The sequence below is a fragment of the Sus scrofa genome, unplaced genomic scaffold (genome assembly GCF_000003025.6).
Source record: "Sus scrofa isolate TJ Tabasco breed Duroc unplaced genomic scaffold, Sscrofa11.1 Contig2509, whole genome shotgun sequence".
In the NCBI taxonomy this organism is placed as follows: domain Eukaryota; kingdom Metazoa; phylum Chordata; class Mammalia; order Artiodactyla; family Suidae; genus Sus; species Sus scrofa.
In genome coordinates this window covers 50,348-74,389 of record NW_018085113.1, presented here as the reverse complement: position 1 = coordinate 74,389, position 24,042 = coordinate 50,348, and the positions used below count along the sequence as shown (strand labels likewise).

Below are 24,042 nucleotides of genomic sequence, written 5' to 3'. Positions count from 1 at the left end.
TCTCAGATTTCAGAACTACCAAATAAAAATACTTCATACATTATTGTGTGAATTCATATGAACTACTGAGGAGACTTTAGGAGCAAGAACATTATGGGATTAAGAAAACAGTCATGGGCCCTCTTCAGGTTTGCCCTCTGTAGCTTTCTCTTTCTATATAAAGTATAAAAGCAATGTAACAGTGGCAAAGAGAATCATGGTCTCATGGTCCAGAGAGAACTGAATGAAGAATTTAAATACTGTTCCCTTCCATCTTCTGTAAAGGCCATCTTCGGGAAGTGATTCTCTCTTGAGGGAATTTATAACATAGTAGTCTTATTGAACCTGATTTCCTATTTTGCTCTTAACCCAGCTTGATGAAAGATATTTCAGATTCTTACATTTTAAAAATTCTAATTCAAAGATTTTTCTTTTTTAATAATGAGGGATAGAAACAAGTAAAATAATTTTGGTAGAAAAACTGCTGTTTTAGGTATGCTTGAAAGTAAATTTATCTCTAGTGATAAAGGGAAAGTTGTGACTCTGGCAATGAGACTTGGTTCCATGTTTGAAGAAAAGTCTCTGGGATAAAGGTTAATATAAAGATGAGGAGCCCATACACTTAACTGTATTAAAGACACCTCTCCACATGTTATTTCCACCTTGTGTGACCCATCACAAGCTCACTGACACTACCACATTGTGAGATGCATATTTAGGTCAGAGTAAATTATTTCTAAACAAGAAAGGAATTTATAAAAATTCCTTATGTAGTTAGCCCCTTTGGTAATATATTTTAATGGTTCCATTAGCATTAGTACTATACATATATACAATGTTTTACATAATGCCTAATTATTGAGCCCTTAGTATTATAACCAGAGTTACAAGGATTCTAAGTATAATATTAAGGCACATTCTAGAGTAGAATACTTGCACCTAATAGAATATTTGAAAATAATAGAATGAAGGAATATCAAGTATGATGTATTCCTTGATTTAAGAATTATCCAATATCTTATATGTGAATATAATATATAAAGATAACATTATTTTATTTTATTTATTTTTTTATTTTCCCACTGTACAGCAAGGGGATCAAGTTATCCTTACATGTATACATTACAATTACATTTTTTCCCCCACCCTTTGTTCTGTTGCAACATGAGTATCTAGACAAAGTTCTCAATGCTACTCAGCAGGATCTCCTTGTAAATCTATTCTAAGTTGTGTCTGATAAGCCCAAGCTCCCGATCCCTCCCACTCCCTCCCTCTCCCATCAGGCAGCCACAAGTCTATTTTCCAAGTCCATGATTTTCTTTTCTGTGGAGATGTTCATTTGTGCTGGATATTAGATTCCAGTCATAAGTGACATCATATGGTATTTGTCTTTGTCTTTCTGGCTCATTTCACTCAGGATGAGATCTCTAGTTCCATCCATGTTGCTGCAAATGGCATTATGTCATCCTTTTTTATGGCTGAGTAGTATTCCATTGTGTAAATATACCACTACTTCCGAATCCAATCATCTGTCGATGGACATTTGGGTTGTTTCCATGTCTTGGCTATTGTGAATAGTGCTGCAATGAACATGTGGGTGCATGTGTCTCTTTTAAGTAGAGCTTTGTCCGGATAGATGCCCAGAGTGGGATTGCAGGGTCATATGGAAGTTCTATGTATAGATTTCTAAGGTATCTCCAAACTGTTCTCCATAGTGGCTGTACCAGTTTACATTCCCACCAGCAGTGCAGGAGGGTTCCCTTTTCTCCACAGCCCCTCCAGCACTTGTTATTTGTGGATTTATTAATGATGGCCATTCTGACTGGTGTGAGATGGTATCTCATGGTAGTTTTGATTTGCATTTCTCTTATAATCAGGGATGTTGAGCATTTTTTCATGTGTTTGCTGGCCTTTTGTATAATATATAAAGATAACATTATTTAATAGAAGACATAGAGGAATGTCTTGATAGATGTAGAAGTAGCAGTAATAGAACTGAAATCCACTTTTGACAAAATAAATCAGAAATAGAAAAGATTTATTTTAATTTGGTAAAGAATCTTTCATCAGAAATAATTGGCCAGGAGTTCCCATTGTGGCTCAGTGGAAATGAATCCAACTAGTATCCATGAGGATGCAGGTTCAATCTCTGGCCTCATTCAGTGCGTTAGGGATCCAGTGTTGCCATCATAAGCTGTGGTATAGGTTGCAAAGATGGTTCATATCCTGTATTGCAAAGGCCATGGCATAGGCCAGAAGGTGTAGCTCTGATCGGACCACTAGCCTGGGAACTTCCATATGCTGTGGGTGCAGCCCTAAAAAGCAAAAAATAAAAATAAATAAATAAATAATAGACTAAATCACACTTTTGTATTAAAACAACAAAAGCATGCTAATTAAAACCAAAGACAAAAAGTGGTTATGATAGCATTACTACCCCAAGTGATTCATTCCCTTTTTCACTAAAGGATTATATTTCCATGTCTCACAAATTTAGGCTAGGTAATATAACTTCGTTTGACAACTGAACAAATTTACATATGGCATGTCTAAATAATCTTTAAGAAGCATTATACAATGCACCACAGCACATTTTCCTGTGCCATAAAAAGTTTTTTTTTTTAACCTAAATACAAGAATGAGTAAGACGTATAGGGCCAAGCATGGGGCAACAGGTCAATACGAGTAAGAAAAAAAGAGCTGTTTTAAGATATTTACAGGTAATTTTATGACAATATAATTTGGGGAAAGCAAACTGAAATAATCACCATCACCATCCTTATCCACACCAATGAAATGAGACATAGAAAATAATATATAGGTATGAATGTTAGAAAAAAAGAGAGAAATTTTAACTGCTGGCTAAGAAATCATTGACTGTGAAGAATAAGCGAATCCATACTAAGTGAAGTAAGTCAAAAAGAGCAAGACAAATACCATATGATATCACTTATATCTGGAATCTAGTATAGAGCACAAATGAACCTTTCCACAGAAAAGAAATGCATGGACTTGGAGAACAGACTTGTGGTTGTGAAGGGGGAGGGGGAGGGACAGGGATATACTGGGAGTCTGGGGTTAGTAGATGCAACTTATTGCCTTTGGAATGGATAAGCAATGAGATTCTGCTGTATAGCACAGGGAACTATGTCTAGTCACTTATGATGAACCATGATAATGTGAGAAAAAAGAATGTGTACATGTATGGGTACTGGGACACCTTGCTGTACAATAGAAAATTGACAGAACACTGTAAACCAGCTATAATGGAAAAAATAAAAATCATTATAAATGAAAAAAGTATAAGAGAATAAATTAAAATACAAATGATTTGATAAAGTGGCTAGTTAAAAAACATGTAGATAATACAATCTTCCTTTAACAGATAAAATAATTTGTAAACTTTTATGGTTAAATTATTTTATTTTTAATAAAAATATAAATTTAAAAGCATTTAGAAATAAACTTTGAAAGATAGTATAAGCATCATGAGGAAAATATGAACCTTTACAGAAGTATATAAAAGAAAACCTGATTAACAGGAAAGTCATACCATACTCCTTGGTGGAATGACTTCTGAGTGTTAAGGATAAATATTTAAAATGAGTCAATACACAAATTCAAGGAGGTCTAGACAAGTCCTAGTCAGATTGTGGGAGAGGACTTCTAGAAGTCTGCAACTTAAGAAAGAAATTTTAAAATATCCTTTGATATAAATTCTCAAGATTAGACATGTGTTTTGAAAAAGTAATATTTTGATGTAAGATTTCATCTACCATAATGAAAATTACCTCTAAAGCTAAATTAAGTGAAAATGTAGTAGGAACTTTTCAAATTAATGGATCTAGGGGACAGTACATATATAAACATAATAAATTTTAAAGAGTTCAGAGTCTGATGAAGATTATCTTTAATTCAAATAAATAGGAAAGATAAAATGTTAAATGAAAATGTTGAAAAATTAAATTCTGACTCATTTTATAATATATAGATGTAATGTAGCAGAAAATGCTTTGAAATGATAAAAGCATATGCAAGTGAGTAAAATAAAAATATACTTCCCTTTTCCTTTTTTTCGGAAATTTAAAATAATGTTAGGTAAATTATAACAAATTTAAATATTAGAATGCATCATAATAAGAAAAGATTTAAAAAGTCAAAAACAAGGAAAATTAAAATTTAAAAAATAAAGCAGCACCAATGGGGGGAAGTCACTTTGGAATCTACTGAACACAGATGCTATTAGCACATTAGAGCTGCAGTTTTACAAGCAAATACTGGGGTGAGAACAATACCAGAGAAAGGTTTGAGAATCCCTAGAACCTCTAGCCAATTCAGATTGTTCTCATCTTTTACAGAGCAAGTACATAAAAATTGGGAAGGTGTCTGTTTTTTCAATTGTCCAAATGCCAGCCAAAATATATAAGCATAAACAGAAACAAGAAAATACAACCCTATAAAAACAATATAAACCTCCAGAACTAACCCTAAAGAAATTGTACCCATGAACTTTCTGACAGAGAAATTAAAGATGCTCTATAGTGAAAACAGAACACAGAAAGTCAACTAAATAAAATCAGGGAAACAATGCACGAACAAAATGAGAATACCAGCAGAGAAAGAAACTAAAAATAAAAAAAAATCAAAATTCTGGAGCCATAAAAATAACTGAACTGAAAAATTCATTAGAAAGAATTATTATCAGATTTGATAGGTAGAAGAAAGAGTCTGTGAACTGGAATACTGATAATTTGAAATAATTAAAAATAAAGTATATAAAGAAAAAAGAATGAAAAATTTGGTGGCCGAGGTGGTAGACTAGGAAGACTTACCTCTTCTGACAGACACACTAAAATTATAAATACTTACACAGCTTCTATCTATTAGAATGAATTGAAGACTAGAAGAAATATTTTACACAACTCAAGACAAAAAAAAAAAAAAAAACCACAAAACAGCTTGTGGGGGGTGGATATGTGGTATAGTCAGAAAACACATCACCAGGTTTGTAACCCACAAATGAGAGAAATATCACAACCACAAAGGTTCCCCCCCCAATAAGCAACATGGTCTGAGGCCCATATTAGGCTCCCCAGTCTGGAAGTCCTGTACCAAGAAATAAGACCCTGGTATGTTTGACTGTGAAAACCAGAAGGGCTTATTTCTGGAGAGCTAGAGAGCTTCAGGAAAACAAGACCTCATGTTTATGAGCACATGCAAAATCTCACTTGCTTCAAGTCCTAGTACAGAGGAAATTATTTAAAAGGGACCTGGGTCAGATCCATTTGCTGTTCTTGGAAATCCTTCTGGAGAGATAGGATGCAACTTGGACTTGTCCTGGGGATAGAGATACTGGTAGCAGCCACTTTGAGGAGTTTGTTCTACTATCATAAAACTGGTGATGGAAGCTATTATTTTGGAATACTCCATTTAGCTTATTAGCACTTGTGAGCACTTGTGACCAAGACCCAACTACCAGGAGGCTATCACCAGTGCCAAGCCATTACAGACAACACAGATTTCTACAAAGAAACCTGGTTCCAGCCTTCAGTGGGATGGTGCCAGCCCTGAGCCTCCCCAGGGCATGCAGACAGCCACATGGGGATCCAGCCCCACTAGCCATTGGGCTAGAACCAGCCCTGATTCCTCTTGGGTCATTCACATAGTGGTACAAGGACAAAGTCTTACTAATCAGTAGGCTAGCATCAGCCACAAACTCTGCTGGTCTGCATGGCCAACCAACAGGAAGCCAGCCTTGCCTTCTAATGACCCAGCCTGACCTCTCTGTGTGTCCATAGTAGTCATTTCTGCCAAAAAGAAGGACATACATAATCCACATAGGGATAATCACCAGAGGATATAGCTTTGGTGACCACATAGGAGCATATTACTGGGCCTCATAGGACATCTCCTGTAGAAGGCCATTACTATAAGATCAGGAAACATTATTGACTCACCTAACACATAGAAATAAACAAAGGGAATTAGGGAATTAGATGATAGAGGAATATACTTCAAGTTAAGGAACAAGATATAACCTCAGGAAAACAAAACCAAAATCAAATAAAATGAAGATAAGCAATCTACCCAATAACAAGTTTAAGATAACAATCATAAAAATGCTCGCTGAAATGCTGAGATGAGGAGCAATGTGAGAATTTCAACAAAGAACTGAAAATAGAGAACCAAATAGAGGTGAAGAATACAATAATGGAGATGAAAGTAGATTAGAAGTAATCAATAGTAGTTTAGAAGGGGGGCAGACATCAGAAGCAAGAGGCTACAACCCTATAGTCTGCAAAAAGGAGACTGCACCAAAAATCTATACAAAATGAAAAGGCAGAGATTTATGACTCAGATAGGGGAACAGGAAAAAAGAAAAAAACAGAAAAAGAACTAAGTGATATGGAGATTACTAACTTCCATGAAAAAAGACTTTAGACTAATGATAATAAAGATGACTCAAGACCTTGGAAACAACCTGGAGGCAAAGATTGATAAATTACAAGAACCAATGAACAAAGAAATAGAAGATTTAAGGATTAAGCAGGCAGAGATGCAAAATACAACAACTGAAATAAAAAAAAAATCACTAGAAGAAACCAAAAGCAAAATATAGGAGGCAGAAGAACAAATAAGTGAGGTGGAAGACAGACTAATGAAAATCACTGATGTGGAAAAGAAAAGAGAAAAAAAGATTGAAAAGAAATGAAGACAGTCTAAGAGAACTCTGGGACAACGTTAAACACACCAACATCCAAATTATATGGGTACCAGAAGAAGAGAGAGAGAAAGGGACCAAAAAAATACTCAAAGAGATAAAAGCTGAAAACTTCCTAACATGGGGAAGGAATCAGTCATTCAAATCCAAGAAGCCTAATAAACTTATAAGATAAACCTAAGGAAGAACACCCTGAGACACAAAGTAATCAAACTGACCAAAATTAAAGACAAGAAGAAAATACTGAAAAAAGCTAGGGAAAAGAAATAAATAACATACAAGGGAACCCCGATAAGGTTATCAGCAGATTTTTCATCAGAAACTCTGCAGGTCAGGAGGGAGTGGCACAATATACTTAAAGCAATGAAAGGAAAAAACCTCCAACCAAGATTACTCTACCTGGTAAGGCTCTCATTAAGATTTGAAGGAGAAATCAAAAGCTTTACAACCGAGCAAAAGCTAAGAGAATTTGGCACCACTAAACCAGCTTTACAACAAATACCAAAGGAACTTCTCTGGGTGGGAAAAGAAAAGGCCACCACTAGAAACAAAAATACTACAAATGACAAGGCTCACCAGTAAAGGCATACATATGGTAAAAGTAGGAAATAATCTACACACAAATATGCTACCAAACCGATAATTTTTTTTTTTTCTTTTTGCCATTTTCTTGGGCTGCTCTCATGGCATATGGAGGTTCCCAGGCTAGGGGTCAAATCATAGCCGTAGCCACCGGCCTACACAAGAGCCAAAGCAATGTGGGATCCAAGCTGTGTCTGCAGCCTACACCACAGCTCACAGCAACGCTGGATCATTAACCCACTGAGCAAGGCCAGGGATCGAACCCACAACCTCATGGTTCCTAGTTGCATTCGTTAACCACTGTGCCACAACATGAACTCCAAACTGATAAATTTTGAGAAGAGGAATGTATGATAGTGGAGATGAACTTGGAAGTAAGTAGACCAACAACTTAAAACAATCTTATGTATACATATAGACTCCTATAGCAAAACTTCATGGTAACTGCAAACCAAACACCTACAATATTGAGATAATCATGTGGTTTTTGACTTTTCAATAGATGCAGAAAAAGCATTTGACAAAGTCCAACATCCCTTCATGATAAAAACTCTTACCAAAGAGGGTATAGAGGGAACATTCCCTAACATAATCAAAGCCATTTATGACAGACCCACAGCAAATATAATACTCAATGGAGAAAAGCTGAAAGTCTTCCCACTAAACTCTGGAACAAGACAGGGATGACTACTCTCACCACTGCTATTCAACAAAATATTGGAAGTCCTAGCAACAGCAATCAGACAAACCAAAGAAATAAAAGGCATCCAAATAGGAAGAGAAGAGGTAAAACTGTCACTCTATGCAGATGATGTGATACTATATATAGAAAACCCTAAGGACTCAACCCAAAAACCTCCTGAACTGATCAACAAATTCAGCAAAGTAGCAGGATATAAGATTAACATTCAGAAATCAGTCACATTTCTGTATACTAACAATTACATATTAGAAAAGGAATACAGAACACAATACCTTTAAAAATTACACCCAAAAATATCAAATACTTGGGAATACACCTGACCAAGGAGGTAAAGGACTTATATGCCAAGAACTATAAAACGTTAATCAAGGAAATTAAAGAAGATGTAAAGAAACGGAAAGATATTCCATGCTCCTGGGCTGGAAAAAGTAATATTGTAAACATGGCCATACTACCCAAAGCAATCTACAGATTCAATGCAATCCCTATCAAATTACCCATGACAGTTTTCACAGAACCAGAACAAACAATCCAAATATTTATATGGAGCAACAAAAGACCCAGAATCGCCAAAGCAATCCTGAAAAACAAAAACCAAGCAGGAGGCATAACTCTCCCAGACTTCAAGAAATATTACAAAGCCACAGTCATCAAGACAGTGTGGTGCTGGTACCAAAACAGACACACAGACCAATGGAACAGAAGAGAGAACCCAGAAATAAACCCTGACACCTATGGTCAATTAATCTTTGACAAGGGAGGCAAGAACATAAAATGGGAAAAAGAAAGTCTATTCAGCAAGTATTGCTGGGAAACCTGGACAGCTGCATGCCAAGCAATGAAACTAGAACACACCCTCACACCATGCATGAAAATAAACTCAAAATGGCTGAAAGACTTAAATAAAAGACAAAACACCATCAAACTCCTGGAAGAGAATATAGGCAAAACATTCAGACATCAACCTTATGAATGTTGTCTCAGGTCAGTCTCCCAAAGCAATAGAAATTAGAGCAAAAATAAACCCATGGGACCTAATCAAACTGACAAGTTTTTGCACAACAAAGGAAACCAAAAAGAAAACAAAAAGACAGCTTACAGAATGGGAGAAAATAGTTTCAAATGATACAACTGACAAGGAGGTACCTTAGAAATCTATACATAGAACTACCACATGACCCAGCAATCCCACTCTTGGGCATATATCCAGACAAAATTCTGCTTAAAGAAGACACATGCACCTGCATGTTCATTACAGCTCTATTCACAATAGCCAAGACATGGAATCAACCCAAATATCCACCAATAGATGATTGAATTAGGACGATGTGGTATATATACACAACAGAATACTACTCGGCCATAAAAAAGAACAAAATAATGCCATTTGCAGCAACATGGATGGAACTAGAGACTCTCATCCTGAGTGAAGTAAGTCAGATGGAGAAAGACAAATACCATATGATATCACTTATATCTGGAATATAATATATGGCACAAAGGAACCTTTCCACAGAAAATATAAAATCATGGACTTGGAGAATAGACTTGTGGTTGCCAAGGGGGAAGGGGAGGGAGTGGGAAGGACTGGGAGCTTGGGGTAAATAGATGCAGAATGTTGCCTTTGGGATGGATTAGCAATTGGATCCTGCTGGGTAGCACTGGGAACTCTCTCTAGTCACTTATGATGGAATACGTAATGTGAAAAAAAAGAATGTATACATGTATGTGTAACTGGGTCACCATGCTGTACAGCAGAAAAAATATATATAAATAAATGAAAAAAAACACAATAGATGCACACAGAAATAAGAAAAAGCAGTCTAAACAAAACAAAAATAGACCTTAAAATAAAGAATATAAGAGACAAAGTAAAACATCACATAATGATCAAAGGATCAATCCAAGAATAAGATATAATAATTGTAACTATATATGCACCCAATATATGATCACCTCAGTATATAAAGCAACTGTTAACAACCCTAAAAGGAGAAATTGGTAATAACCCATAATAGTGAGGGACTTGAATACCCCCACTTACAGCCATGGACAGATCATCCAGACAGAAAATCAACAAGGAAACACAGGCCTTCAATGATGAATTAGTCCAGAGGACTCGGTAAGTATTTATAGAATATTCCACCCAAAAGCAGCAGAATACACATTCTTCTCAAGTGCACACAGAACATTCTCTAGGACAGATCACACACTGGGCCACAAATCAAGCCTCAGAAAATTTAAGAACATTGAAATCATACCAAGCATGTTTTCCAACTACAACGCTACATGACTGGAAATCAACAACAAGAAAAAACTGTAAAAAAACACAAACACGTGGAAACTAAACAGCATGTTAGTAAACAACCAATGGATCACTGAGGAAATCAAAGAGGAAATTTAAAAATACCTGGTAGCAAATGACCAGAAAGACACAGTACAAAACATAGGGGATGCAGCAAAGGCATTTATAAGAGGGAAATTTATAACAATACAAAAACTCAAGAAACAATGAAACAATAAAAAGCTCAAATAAACAACCTAACTTTACATCTAAAGCAACCAGAGAGAGAGGAACAGTGAAAACCCAAAGTTAGCAGAAGGAAAGAATTCATAAGGATCAGAGAAAAAATAAATGAAATAGAAACAAACCATAAAAAAAATCAATGAAATTAAAGCTAGTTCTTTGAAAAGATCAACAAAAAGTGATAAACTATTAGCCAGACTCATCAAGAAAAAAAGAGAGAGGGCTCATATCAACAAAATTAGAAATGAAAATGAAGTTACAATGGACACCACTGAAATACAAAGGATCATAAAAGACTACAACAAGCAACTATATGCCAATATAATGGACAACCTAGAAAAGTACAATCTTCCAAGATTAAATGAAGATGAAATAGAAAAGATGAATGGACCAAAACAAGTACTTAAACTGAAACTGAAACTGATTTAAAAAAAAATCCAAAAAATGAAAGTCCCAAACCAGATGGCTCCAAGAATTCTATATAAAATTTAGCGAAGAGTTAACACCTATCCTTCTGAAACTATTCCAAAAAAACTGCCAAAGAAGGAACTCTCCCAAACTCACCTTATGAGGCCACCATCACCCTGATACCAAAATAAGACAAAGATACAAAAAAAAAGAAAGAAAGAAAATTACAGGCCAATATTGCTGATGAACATAGATGTAAAAATCCTCAACAAAATACTAGCGAACGAAATCTGGCAATACCTTAAAAGGATTGTATGTCATGATCAAGTGGGATTTATCCCAAGGATGTGAGGATTCTTCAATATTTGCAAATAAATCAGTGTGATATACCCCATTAACAAACTGAAGAATAAAAACCATACAGCAGAAATCGACAGAACATTGCAAATCATCTATAATAGAAAAAATTCTTAAAAGAAAAACACATGATCCCCTCAATTGATACAGAAAAAACTTTTGACAAAATTCAACACCCATTTCTGATTAAAAAAAAATCCTCCAGAAAGTGGGCATAGAGGGAGGCTAACTCAACATAATAAACGCCATATAACACAAACCCACAGCTAACATCATTCTCAATGTTGAAAAATTGAAAACGTTTCCACTAAGATCAGGAAAAAGACAAAGATGTCTGCTCTCACCACTACTATTCAACATAGTTTTGGAAGTCCTAGTCATGGTAAACAGAGAAGAAAAAGAAATAAAAAGAATCCAAATTTGAAAGGAAGAAGTAAAACTATTACTGTTTGCTAATGACATGATACTATTGCTAGAAAGTCCTTAAGATGCTACCAGAAAACTGTTAGAGCTCATCAATGGATTTGGCAAAGTTGCAGGATACAAAATACAAAAAAATCAACTGCATTTTATATGCTTACAATGAAAGATCAGAAAGAGAAATTAGGGAAACAATCCATTTATCATCACATCAGAAAGAATAAAATAGCTAGGAATAAACCCACCTAAAGAGACAAAAGACCTCTACTCTGAAAACTCTAAGATGCTGGTGAAAGAAATAAAAGATGGCAAAAACAGATGGAAAGATATACCATGCTCTTGTATTAGAAGAATCAATATTGTCAAAATGAGTATAATACCAAAGGAAATTTACAGATTTAATGCAACCCTATCAAATTACCAATGACATTTTGCATAGAACCAGAACAAAATATTTTAAAGTTTGTTTGGAAGAACAAAAGATCCAGAATAGCCAAAGCCATCCTGAGAGAAAAGTGGAACTGGATATACTAAATATACTAAAAAGCTTCAGTCATCCAAAGAGTATGGTACCAGCACAAAAACAGAAATATAGATAAGTGGATGAGAAAAAAAAAGCCCAGAATTAAACCCAAGCACCTACAGTCAGCTAATCTTTGATGAAGGAGGCAAGAATATACAATGGAGAAAAGACAGTGCCTTCAACAAGTGGTGCTGGGAAAACTGGACAGCTACATGTAAAAGAATGAAACTAGAACACTCCATAACACCATACATCAAAACAAAACAAAACCTTAAAATGATTTAAATACCTAAATATAAGACTAGATACTATAAATCTCTTAGAGGAAAACATGGGCGAACACTCTCTGACATAAACCACAGCAATACCTTTAAGATCCACCTTGTAGATTAACAACAGTAAAACAAAAATAACAAATGGGACCTAATTAAACTTAAAAGTTTCTGCACAGCAAAGGAGACCCTAAACAAAATGAAAAGACAACCCACAGAATGGGAGAAAATATTTGCAAATCAAGTGACTGATAGGTGATTAATATCAAAATTTATAAACATCTCCTGCAGCTCAATACCAAAAAAGCAAACCCCATCAAAAAATGGGAAGAAGATCTAAACAGACAATTCCCCCCCAAAAAAAAACACATACAGATGGCCTAAAAACATATGAAAAGATGTTCAACATCACAAATTATTAGAGAAATGCACATCAACACTACTATGTGGTACCACTTTATATCAGCCAGAATGGCCATCATCAAAAGTCTACAAACAATAAATTCTGGCAAGGTTGTGGAGAAAAGGGAACCCTTTTACACTATTTTTGGAGTGTAAATTGGTGCTATCGCTATGAAAAATAGTATGGAGATTCCTCAAAAAACTAAAAATAAAAATTACCATTTGATCTAGCAATGCCACTCCTGGGCATCTATCAATAGAAAACCATGACTCAAAAAGATACATGTATTCCAATGTTCATTGCAGCACTATATACAATAGCCAAGACATGGAAGCAACCTAAATGTCTATTGACAGAGGAGTGGATAAAGAAGATATGGTACATATACATAGTGGAATATTTACTCACCCATAAAAAGGAATGAAACAATGCCACTTGCAGCAACATGGATGGACCTAGAAATTATCATGCTAAGTGAAGTTAGTCAGACAGTGAGACACAAATATCATATGCTATCACTTATATGTGGTATCTAAAAAAGGGATACCATGAAATTCTTTGCAGAATAGAAACTGACCCACAGACTTTGAAAAACTTATGGTTACCAAAAGAGACAGGTTGGGAGAGGAAAGGACTGGTTGGGGGTCTGGGGTGGAAATGTGTAAAACTGGGTTGTGATGATGGTTGTACAACTGTAAACATATTAAAATTCACTGAGTTTAAAAAAAAGTAGTTTCGATGATGCAAAAGAATGGATCAGTGATCTGCAAGACAGAGTAGTGTAATCACCTAAGCTGTCAAAATGTCCATTATTATGTGGGGCCCAGAAAAATAGATAAAGGACCAAAGATTTTATTTGAAGAAAGAATAGCTGAAAACTTCCCTAACCTGGGGAAACAAATAGACACCCATGTCCACAAAGAATAGAGTCCCAAAAAGGATCAATCCAAACAGGACCACATGGAGATGCATTTTAATTAATTGGTAAAAATAAAGATAAAGAGAGAAAAACAACTACTCATGAACCAAGGAACTCTCATAAGACTATGAGTTGACTTGTCAACAGAAACTTCACAGGCCTGAAGGGAGTGGCATGATATATTCAAAACAATGAAAATAAATAACCTACAATGAAGAGACCCCTATTAAGAAAGTTAATCATTCAGATTTGATGGAGAAGTAAAGAATTTTACAGACAAGTAAAAGGTGAAAGTGTTGAACATCACTAATGCAGCTATATAAAAAATATTATAAGACCATGACTATAAATTTAAAAATTATAAAAGAAAAAACCTCACTGTTAAAAGCAAATATACAGTAAATGTAGTAATCAATTGCTTATGAATCTACTAGGAAGGTTAAAAGACAAAAGTAGTAAAATCATCTATATCTACAACAAGTAATTAGGGAATACACAAAATAAAAAGATGTAAAAATATGATGGCAAAAGCATTAAATGTGGTGGGAAGAGTAAACATTTAGAGTTTTTCTACTGAATTTAAATTTAAGGAGTTCCCGTCGTGGCACAGTGGTTAACGAATCCGACTAGGAACCATGAGGTTGCGGGTTCAATCCCTGGCCTTGTTCAGTGGGTTAAGGATCTGGTGTTGCCGTGAGCTGTGGTGTAGGTCGCAGACGCAGCTCAGATCCCGCATTGCTGTGGCTCTGGCATAGGCTGGCAGCTACAGCTCCAATTAGCTCCTAGCCTGGGAACCTCCATGTGCCGTGGGAGCAGCCCAAGAAATGGCAAAAAGACAAAAAAAAAAAAAATTTAAGAGACATCCAAATGAAAAATAATTTCTTATGTATATGAAAATTGTTACATATGAACCCCATGGTAATCACAAACTTTTTTTGTTTTTGTTTCTTGGGTTTTTTTTTTTTTTTTTTTTTGCTTTTTAGGGCCTCATCCTCGGCATATGGAGGTTCCCAGGCTAAGGGGTCAAATTGGAGTTACAGCTGCCAGCCTATACCACAGCTGCCGGCCTATGCCACAGCCACAGTAATGTCAGATCTGAGCCACAACCTACAGCAGAGCTCACTGCAAAGTCAGATCCTTAACCAACTGAGCGAGACCAGGGATTGAATCCACAACCGCATGGTTCCTAGTTGGAATCATTTCTGCTGTGCCACAATGGGAATACCTCAAATTAAAAATTTATAATAGATACATACAAAAAAGAAACAATACAAACATAATATGAAATATTGCCATCAAATTCAAGGGAAGAAAGCAAGAAGAATAAAGGAAAAAATAACTACAAAGCAGTCCCCAAACAATGAACAAAATGATAATAAGTACATATCCATAACTTTAAATGTAAATAGACTAGTACTCCAACCAAGGACATACAGTGGTTTAATGGATTTTTTAAGAAGACTCATTTATATACTGCTATAAGAGACTCACTTCATCTAACAAAATACATAGAATGAACATAAGGGGATGGAAAAAGGTATTCCATGAAAATGAAAATGAAAAGAAAGGCAAGATAGCAATACTTATATTAGATTTTAAGAAAGTTTGTTAACAACAGACAAACAAGGACATATATAATAATAAAATGATCAATTAACAAGAAGATATACAATTGCAAATATATATTTACCCAATATAGGAAATAGTAGTCTTAACACATTTGCCAGATGGAATTAATAGATACATGTAAAACATTCATCTGGGAACAGCAGATTATATATTCTTTTCATGTGCACATGAGATATTCTCAAGAGATAACCTGCTAGACCAAAAAACAAGTCTCAATAAATAATAAGACTGAAGTCATATCAGGCATCTCTTTTGCCTACAACAGATGAGACCAGAAATCAACTACAAGGAAAAAAAAAAAGCCCTGCAAAACCCACAAATGCATGGCATCTAAAACAACATGCTGCTAAAAAACAAGATTGCTGAAGAAATGAAAGAGGTAATCATGAAATACTTGGAGCCAAATGAAATGGAAACACAATGATTGAAGATCTATCAACAAAGCAGTTCTAAGAGAAGAGTTCATAGCAATAATATCATATCTAAGGAAGGGAGAAAAACCTCAAACAACTTAACTTTACATCTAAATGAACTAGGGAAAAAGAACAAACAAAACCTCAAATTAGCAGGAGGAAGGAAATAATACATATCAGAGCAGAAATTAATGAGACTCTAAAAATATAAAATATTAATAAAACTAAGAGATGGTTCTTTGAAAATATAAAAATTGATATGGTCTTAGCCAGCTCTGTATAAAAAAAAAAAAAAAGATGGCCCAGATAAATAAAATCAGAACTGTAAAAAGAAGAGGTTACAACCAACATCACAGGAATACAAAGGATCACAAGATATTATTATGAGCAATTATATGCCAAGAAAATGGACAACATAGAAATTCCTTGGTGGCGTATCAGTTAAGGACTTGGCATTTTCACTGCTGTGGCTTTGATCCGATCCTTGACCCAGGAACTTTTTGCATACTATGGTTGTGTCCCCCACAAAAAGAAAATGGACAACCTAAAAGAATGGATAAATTCCTAGAAACATATCATCTCCCAAGACTGTGTCAGGAAGTAATAGAAAATATTAATAGACTCATTGCTAATAATTAAGTTGAATCAGTGATTAAAATAAAAAAAAAAACTCTCAGCAAACAAAATTCCAGGATGAGAAGTCTTTATAGATGGATTCTAGAAAACATTTAAATAATAGTTAACACCCATTTCTCACATCATTCCAAAAAAATTGAAAAAGACCACTTTCAAACCTATTCTATAATGCCAGAATTCCCTTGATACTAATAGCAAAGGTATCACACAAAAAAAGAAAATCACAAGCTAATACCATGATGAAAATAGATGCATACATTTTGCAAATATATCTGCAAACCAAATTCAACAATACTTAAAAATGATCATACACTGTGATCTCAGAGTTTATCTCAGATATGCAAGGATGGTTCAATATCCACAGAGCAATCAACTGGTTACATCACACTAAGAAATTAAAGAATGAAAAACAAATGATTACCTCAATAGATTTCTAGATAGCCTTTTTAAAATAATATTCAACATCCTTTTACGAATTACAAAACTCTCAGAAAAGTGGGTACAGAGGTTACATACTTTGACATAATAAAGGCTATATACAACGAGCACAGAGCTAACAACAGATGCAATGTTGAGTATCTGAAAGATAAGGAAAAACACAAAGATGCTCATTTTCACCATTTTTATTTATCATAGAATCTTCAACAGATGTTGTTGGAAAACCTGGACAACTACATGCAAAAGGATTAGAATAGACTACTTTCTCATACCATATGTTAAATTAATTTACAAGAGATTAAAGACTTAAGTTTAAGACCTGGAACCCTAAAACTCATAGAATAAAGTGCAGGAAGTATGCTCTCTGATATTGGTCTTAATATTTTTTTGGATCTGCTCTTCAGGAAAGGGAAAATTACAGCAACAATAAATAAATGGGACTACAACAAATTAAAATGCTTTGTACAGCAAAGAAAACCATCAACGACAACAACAAAAAAGGCAGCCTATTAATGGGAGAATATATTTGCAAATAATGTACTTGATATGGAGTTAATATCCAAAATTTGTATACACTATGAATAGTCCAAAAAGGAAACTCAATATCAACTTCATTTTCAGTAGCATCAAAAACAAAATACTCAGGAATGAACCTAACATAAGGAGGTCGAAGACATACACACTCAAAAATATGAAATGTTGATGAAATAAATTATAGACATAAATGGAAAAACATTCTGTTGTTCATGGATTGGAAAACTTAAAATCACTGAGATGCCCAAACTACCCAAAGCAATCAACAGATTCAATGCATACCTAGACTAAATGAATATAACCAAGTTACTACAATAATCTAAAAAATGAAACTAAGGCCAAAGAATGCTACAGTGGTTTAAACATGTCATAAGGTAAAAAAATTCTAACAAAATTGATACAGGACCTTCACTCTGAAAACTAACATGCATAACAGAGAAATTAGGTGAAGAGATAAGTTTATGTTCATGTTAAGTCAGTGCTGTTATATGGAAATTCTCCCCAATATGTTGCTTGATTGATAGATTAAAAACCTAATCAATATCCTTATAAGTACTGCCATGAACATGTGGGTGCATGTGTCTTTTTTAAGGGGAATTTTGTCTGGATATATGCCCAGGAGTGGGATTGCGGGGTCATATGATGTTCTGTGTACGTCCATACTCTTCTCCATAGTGGTTGTACCAGCTTACATTCCCACCAACAGTGCAGGAGGGTTCCCTTTTCTCCACACCCCCTCCAGCACTTGTTATTTGTGGACTTATTAATGATGGCCATTCTGACTGGTGTGAGGTGGTATCTCACGGTAGTTTTGATTTGCATTTCTCTACTAATCAGGGATGTTGAGCATAGTTTCATGTGTTTGTTGGCCATCTGTATATCGTCCTTGGAGAAATGTCTATTCAGGTCTTTTGCCCATTTTTCCATTGGGTTGTTGGCTTTTTTGCTGTTGAGCATATTCAATGGAGCACTATTCACAATAGCCAAGACATGGAATCAACCCAAATGTCCACCGATAGATGACTGAATTAGGACGATGTGGTATATATACACGACAGAATACTACCCGGCCATAAAAAAGAACAAAATAATGCCATTTGCAGCAACATGGATGGAACTAGAGACTCTCATCCTGAGTGAAGTAAGTCAGATGGAGAAAGACAAATACCATATGATATCACTTATATCTGGAATAAAATATATGACGCAAAGGAATCTTTCCACAGAAAAGAAAATCATGGACTTGGAGAATAGACTTGTGGTTGCCAAGAGGGAGTGGGAGGGACTGGGAGCTTGGAGTAAATAGATGCAGAATGTTGCCTTTGGGATGGATTAGCAATGGAATCCTGCTGTGTAGCACTGGGAACTCTAGTCGCCTGTGATGGAACATGTAATGTCAGAAAAAGGAATGTATACATACAAGTGTAACTAGGTCACCATGCTGTACAGTAGAAAAATATATACACATAATAAAAGATTTAAAAAAGTGTCCTTATAAGTATGTTTAAGGAAATTGATAAGTTAATTCAAAATGTGGGTGAAAATGCATTGGACCTAGAATACACAAAGCAGTATTATAGAACAAAGGGGGATATTTACACTATCAGGTATCAAGATTTAATATAAATCCTAGTGTGATTAAGATGCTGTTGTACTAATAAAAGTTGAGAAATAGAAAAGCAGATTGAAATGGAGGCCCACACATAAACAGTAGTGTTATTTATTACATAGCCTCCATTGCAATGCAATGGGAAATCAATGGTCTTTTTAATAAATCTTTTTAGGTCAATTAAATATATGTATGGAAGAAAATGAAACTTGACACCCTACCTCACACCACATAAAAAAGTTAATTTTAAAAAGATCATACCCTTAAGTGTGAAAGCCAAATATTTAAGTATCTATTTTTAAAAATGAAAAAAAATAAAAATGATATTTTCATGACTTTGAAACAAAGATTTCTTAAATGATGTTTATCACATATAAAAAAAATTTGACGTCATTAAAATTGAGACTTCTGTTTACTAAGACACAACTATGATAGTGAAAAGGAAAGCCATTCATAGAATTAGATAAATTCAATACATATATTCAGCAAAGGATTTGCTCATACATTACAAAATAATTTGGTCAATAAGAAAATGCACATGACCCAATTAACAATTAAGCAAATAATTTGAATGGGCACTTGATGAAAAAGATTTCCAAGTATCCCATAAACCTATAAAAACGTGTTCACCACCATAATGTATCAAGAATATGCAAATTAAACCACAGATACCATAACATACTCAGCAGAATGCATAAACAATTTTTTTTAGAGGTGGATAATAATTGTTGAAGAAGATGTGAAACACTTAAAATTCTCTTACAATGACAGTGAACTGTAAATCAGTACAATCACATATAAAAAATGTTTAGCAGGAATTCCCGTCGTGGCTCAGTGGTTAACGAATCCGACTGGGAACCATGAGATTGTGGGTTTGATCCCTGGCCTTGCTCAGTGGGTTAAGGATCCACCATTGCCGTGAGCTACAGTGTAGGTTGCAGATGTGGCTCAGATCCCGTGTTGCTGTGGCTCTGGTGTAGGCCAGCGGCTGTGGCTCCGATTGGACCCCTAGCCTGGGAATCTCCATATGCCGCAGGAGCCGACCAAGAAATGGAAAAAAGACAAAAAAAAAAAAAATGTTTAGCAATTTCTTGGCAAATTAAACATACATCTATTCCAGGGTTGAAAAATTTAATATAAAGAAAGCAGGACAAAATGTACAATTTTTGGCAAGACACCTGAAGCCAAACTTTTCCTAATGTTTCATTATCTTTCCCATCCTCAGTCCTGGGAACACTTCTTCTCAATATAACCCAGCTGATATTATTGCAACTATCATATCTTTTATTTTCATTTTTTTTTCCTATCCATTGTCTTTTTTTAACCCTCACATCCCACTATTACCCTAAAACACACATATTTTTCTGTCCCATAATTTCTGGCAAAGGTTGTGATTAAAAATTTTTAATGATTCCCTTTGTGATTTGATTGTGAACACCTGATTTCCTAAATCCCTAAACGTCAAAAATTCTTAATGATGACCATTGTAACCAGGGGGTTCAATCTAATTTATTTATCTTCTTGCTTCTACAGTGTCTAGGATGGCTCTGTCATGTTAGCATGCCAGGCTTCTGTGACTATAAGACTTGAGAATCTACACTTTATAGATAGAAGGTATGTAATTTGACTTGAAGCCCTTCTTCATGCTCCTGTCACCTGTACCCACTTGGAATATTAGAATTTAATGGTAATTGTGGTATTTTTCAGTAGTAGGTCATATTGCATATACATCATTATATCAATTTTAAATCAAACAATGCATTTTAAAAAGTTTCAGATATATGACTATCTAAAGTTAACCATGTTTGCTTCTTGATGTTGAGATTACTTTCTATATTTTTTTGTGTTTCCAAATTTCAGCAATATGTATTCATTACTTTTTAATTATAAAAATTTTTAAACTTGAAAAATTAAATTTGTGAATTATTTCTTGAAAAACACATCTATGTTTAATACTTGCTTTTAATAAATCTGAGGTTTTTTATGTTATAGCTAGACAATAATAATTATTCTCTGAAAAAGTTACATGGATTATAATAAGGGGATTTTTACCTGAAATTTAGTAACTGTAATTATGTACTTATAAAAAAAGAACAATTTACAAACATTCAATTTTTAATATAAAAATATTTTTCATACATAAAAATTCTGTGGATATACCTAACTGCACAAATTCACAGGTTTATATATTGAAAAGTTTACACTTAGTTCTTACATTTGTTAACTTTTCCATATATAGACTTTTTCATAAATTAAATATATTTTTGTGTCTTTTTTCTTTATTATTTGATCATTTTCTCAGATTAGTGAATCTTTTGCAAACATTATTTTAACAAATTAATATTTAAATTTGGGGAGTTTTCTTCACATTATTCCTTGATACTTTTAATTGTTAGCATATTGCTAATATTTCTGTGTTATTACCTTATAAGGAAGCAATATAAATTTTTATTGTTTTAATTAAACCAAGTTTTGTTTTAAAATTCTTTTTCAAAACTTTAATTCTTTTAAAATATCTAAATGAAGATATTCAGTTCATGTATTTAGATGGGCCATAAACTCTGAAAGGGAAAATTCACCAGTGTCTAAGCTTTGAAATTATTTTTGTTAATTCCTCACAATACTGCTGTGTGCATAGAACAGCTGTAGATTTTGAGTCCAGAGCAGTTATCATGATCCTCTGCAGTCCTCAGTGGGCTATCGCCCATTTCATCTCATGCAGTAGCACATTCTAGCCACTGCTCAAACACATACACATGCTTCCTGGACTGCTAATACTTTCATCTCAGAGAAATTATTTATTTTTACCCAATTTGACAGGAGTCAAAAGAAGGAGTAACCTGAAGGGATGAGTAACCATTTTATATTCTATTTAGATCTGTAACAGTATAATCTGTGCCCGTATGTTCACAACTATGACTTAAGGTAAGGAACGTATTATAAGCAATAAGCTGGACAGAGATGATTTATAACAACAGTAATAAGCTGACCAGGCATTCAGCAAACCTAGGTAAGAGGCATTACTTAGGTAATGAACTAGCAATAGGCCCAGAGTGGAATGTAATCTTTCCTCTGGTCACTTTCACACACAGAGCCTCAAGAGTTATCCTTATAGAAAAGGGCACAGGATTACTATAAAGGTATAAACATCTACACAGTGTGATGTTTCCTATCCCAAATAAAACCTCTACTGGAATCTTAAATTTTACCTTCAAGATTTATTTTTTCTTAAAGATTTAAATTTTTTTAAATGCTAATATCTCAGGGAAATAACATAGGTTTTGAGACTGAATGTATAAAGGTGGAGGGAAAATACTAACTCAGAGAGATGCATCAAGTTGAAGGTTCACTACGTGGCTTTGTTCTTCAAAAAATCTTGGTTACTTCATCACTGCCTGAAATTTGGTGATGATGGAGAATGTATATCTATATCATCTAAGAAGAAAAATAATTTCTTCCAGATAATCAGTCAAGAAGTGTCCTAGAGAAAAAATATCCCTTTTTGAATTGAGAAGATTCTTGCATTTTATGTGAAATAGCTCATCAATTTTTCATGTGACTAATGTCCCTTGTTTAATTTCTTTGTTGTAGGTGGAGCCAGATCCAATGGATAAAAACCAAACAGAAGTCAGAGAATTTGTCCTGGCAGGTTTCTCACATAGACCATATATTGAAAAAGGGCTATTTGTACTATTTCTTTTCTTCTATGTGTCCACTTGGGTAGGCAATGTCCTTATCATGGTTACAGTGGCCTCTGATAAGCATCTGAATTCATCACCCATGTATTTCCTTCTTGGCAACCTGTCTTTCCTGGACCTATGTTATTCAACAGTAACTACCCCTAAGCTTCTGGCTGACTTTCTTGATAATGAAAAGCTTATTCCTTATGACCAGTGCATTATGCAGCTCTTCTTCCTGCATTTTGTAGGGGCAGCTGAGATGTTCCTGCTCACAGTGATGGCCTATGATCGCTATGTTGCAATTTGTCGCCCCCTCCACTACACCACTATCATGAGTCGAGGATTATGCTGTGCCTTGGTGGCTGCCTCCTGGATGGGAGGGTTTGTGCACTCTACTGTCCAGACGATTCTCACTATCCGTCTGCCCTTTTGTGGGCCAAAGCAGGTGGACAACTTCTTTTGTGATGTTCCCCCTGTCATCAAACTTGCCTGTGCAGACACATTTGTCATTGAATTGCTAATGGTATCTAATAGTGGGTTGATCTCTACCAGCTCCTTTGTAGTGTTGGTTTCCTCCTACACCACTATCCTGGTCAAGATCCGCTCCAAAGAGGGAAGGCGAAAGGCACTCTCAACCTGTGGCTCTCATCTCATGGTAGTAACACTCTTTTTTGGACCCTGTATTTTCATCTATGCTCGTCCCTTCTCCACTTTTTCTGTGGACAAGCTGGTGTCTGTACTCTACAACGTTATTACCCCCATGTTGAATCCCCTCATCTACACACTTCGGAACAAAGAGGTCAAATCAGCCATGCAAAAGCTGTGGGATAGGAGTGGACTTACATGGAAAATTTAGAAGACAACAAGTTGAAAAGCATTTTGGCAAGTAGAAAATCTGAAGTTAAAATAATTACTTTTTCATGAATGGGTTAGGAGATTGTAACTTCATTGTTTGGTTTTGTTTCATGAAGTCATAATACTCCTATTTATGACTTTTAAATTAAACTCCAAAAAACTCCTTCCATACTGAAATGTTCTACCTTCTGCTTCCTTTCTTCCATAAAGCAAATCTGTTCTGTTAATTTTGTTCTTCCATTCTATCCATTCATTGGATCATATTTTATTATATATATTTTGTTTATTAAGTTTGCTATTACATATGGGTAAAAACTAACCTTTCCAAAGTCTCACCAATTTCTTCTCCACCTTGCCACAGGTTTTATTTTCTTCTCAACTTTAACTGACTCCAACTAGATGTCTCCAATGAATTGAGTAAGGAATTGATATGT

General features: G+C 34.8%; 1 protein-coding gene across 1 annotated transcript; it reads left to right on the top strand.

Annotated features, from left to right (window-relative positions):
* Nucleotides 1–22,679: 22,679 nt before the first annotated feature.
* LOC100154979 (olfactory receptor 4Q2-like) lies at nucleotides 22,680–23,609 on the top strand. Its single transcript, XM_001927083.4, has one exon. The coding sequence runs from the start codon at nucleotides 22,680–22,682 to the stop codon at nucleotides 23,607–23,609; it is 930 nt and encodes a 309-aa protein (XP_001927118.2).
* The last annotated feature ends 433 nt before the right edge of the window (nucleotides 23,610–24,042 follow it).

Coding starts and splice junctions, on each gene's coding strand:
- LOC100154979 (XM_001927083.4), top strand. CDS start 22,680: ATGGATAAAAACCAAACAGAAGTCAGAGAATTTGTCCTGGCAGGTTTC.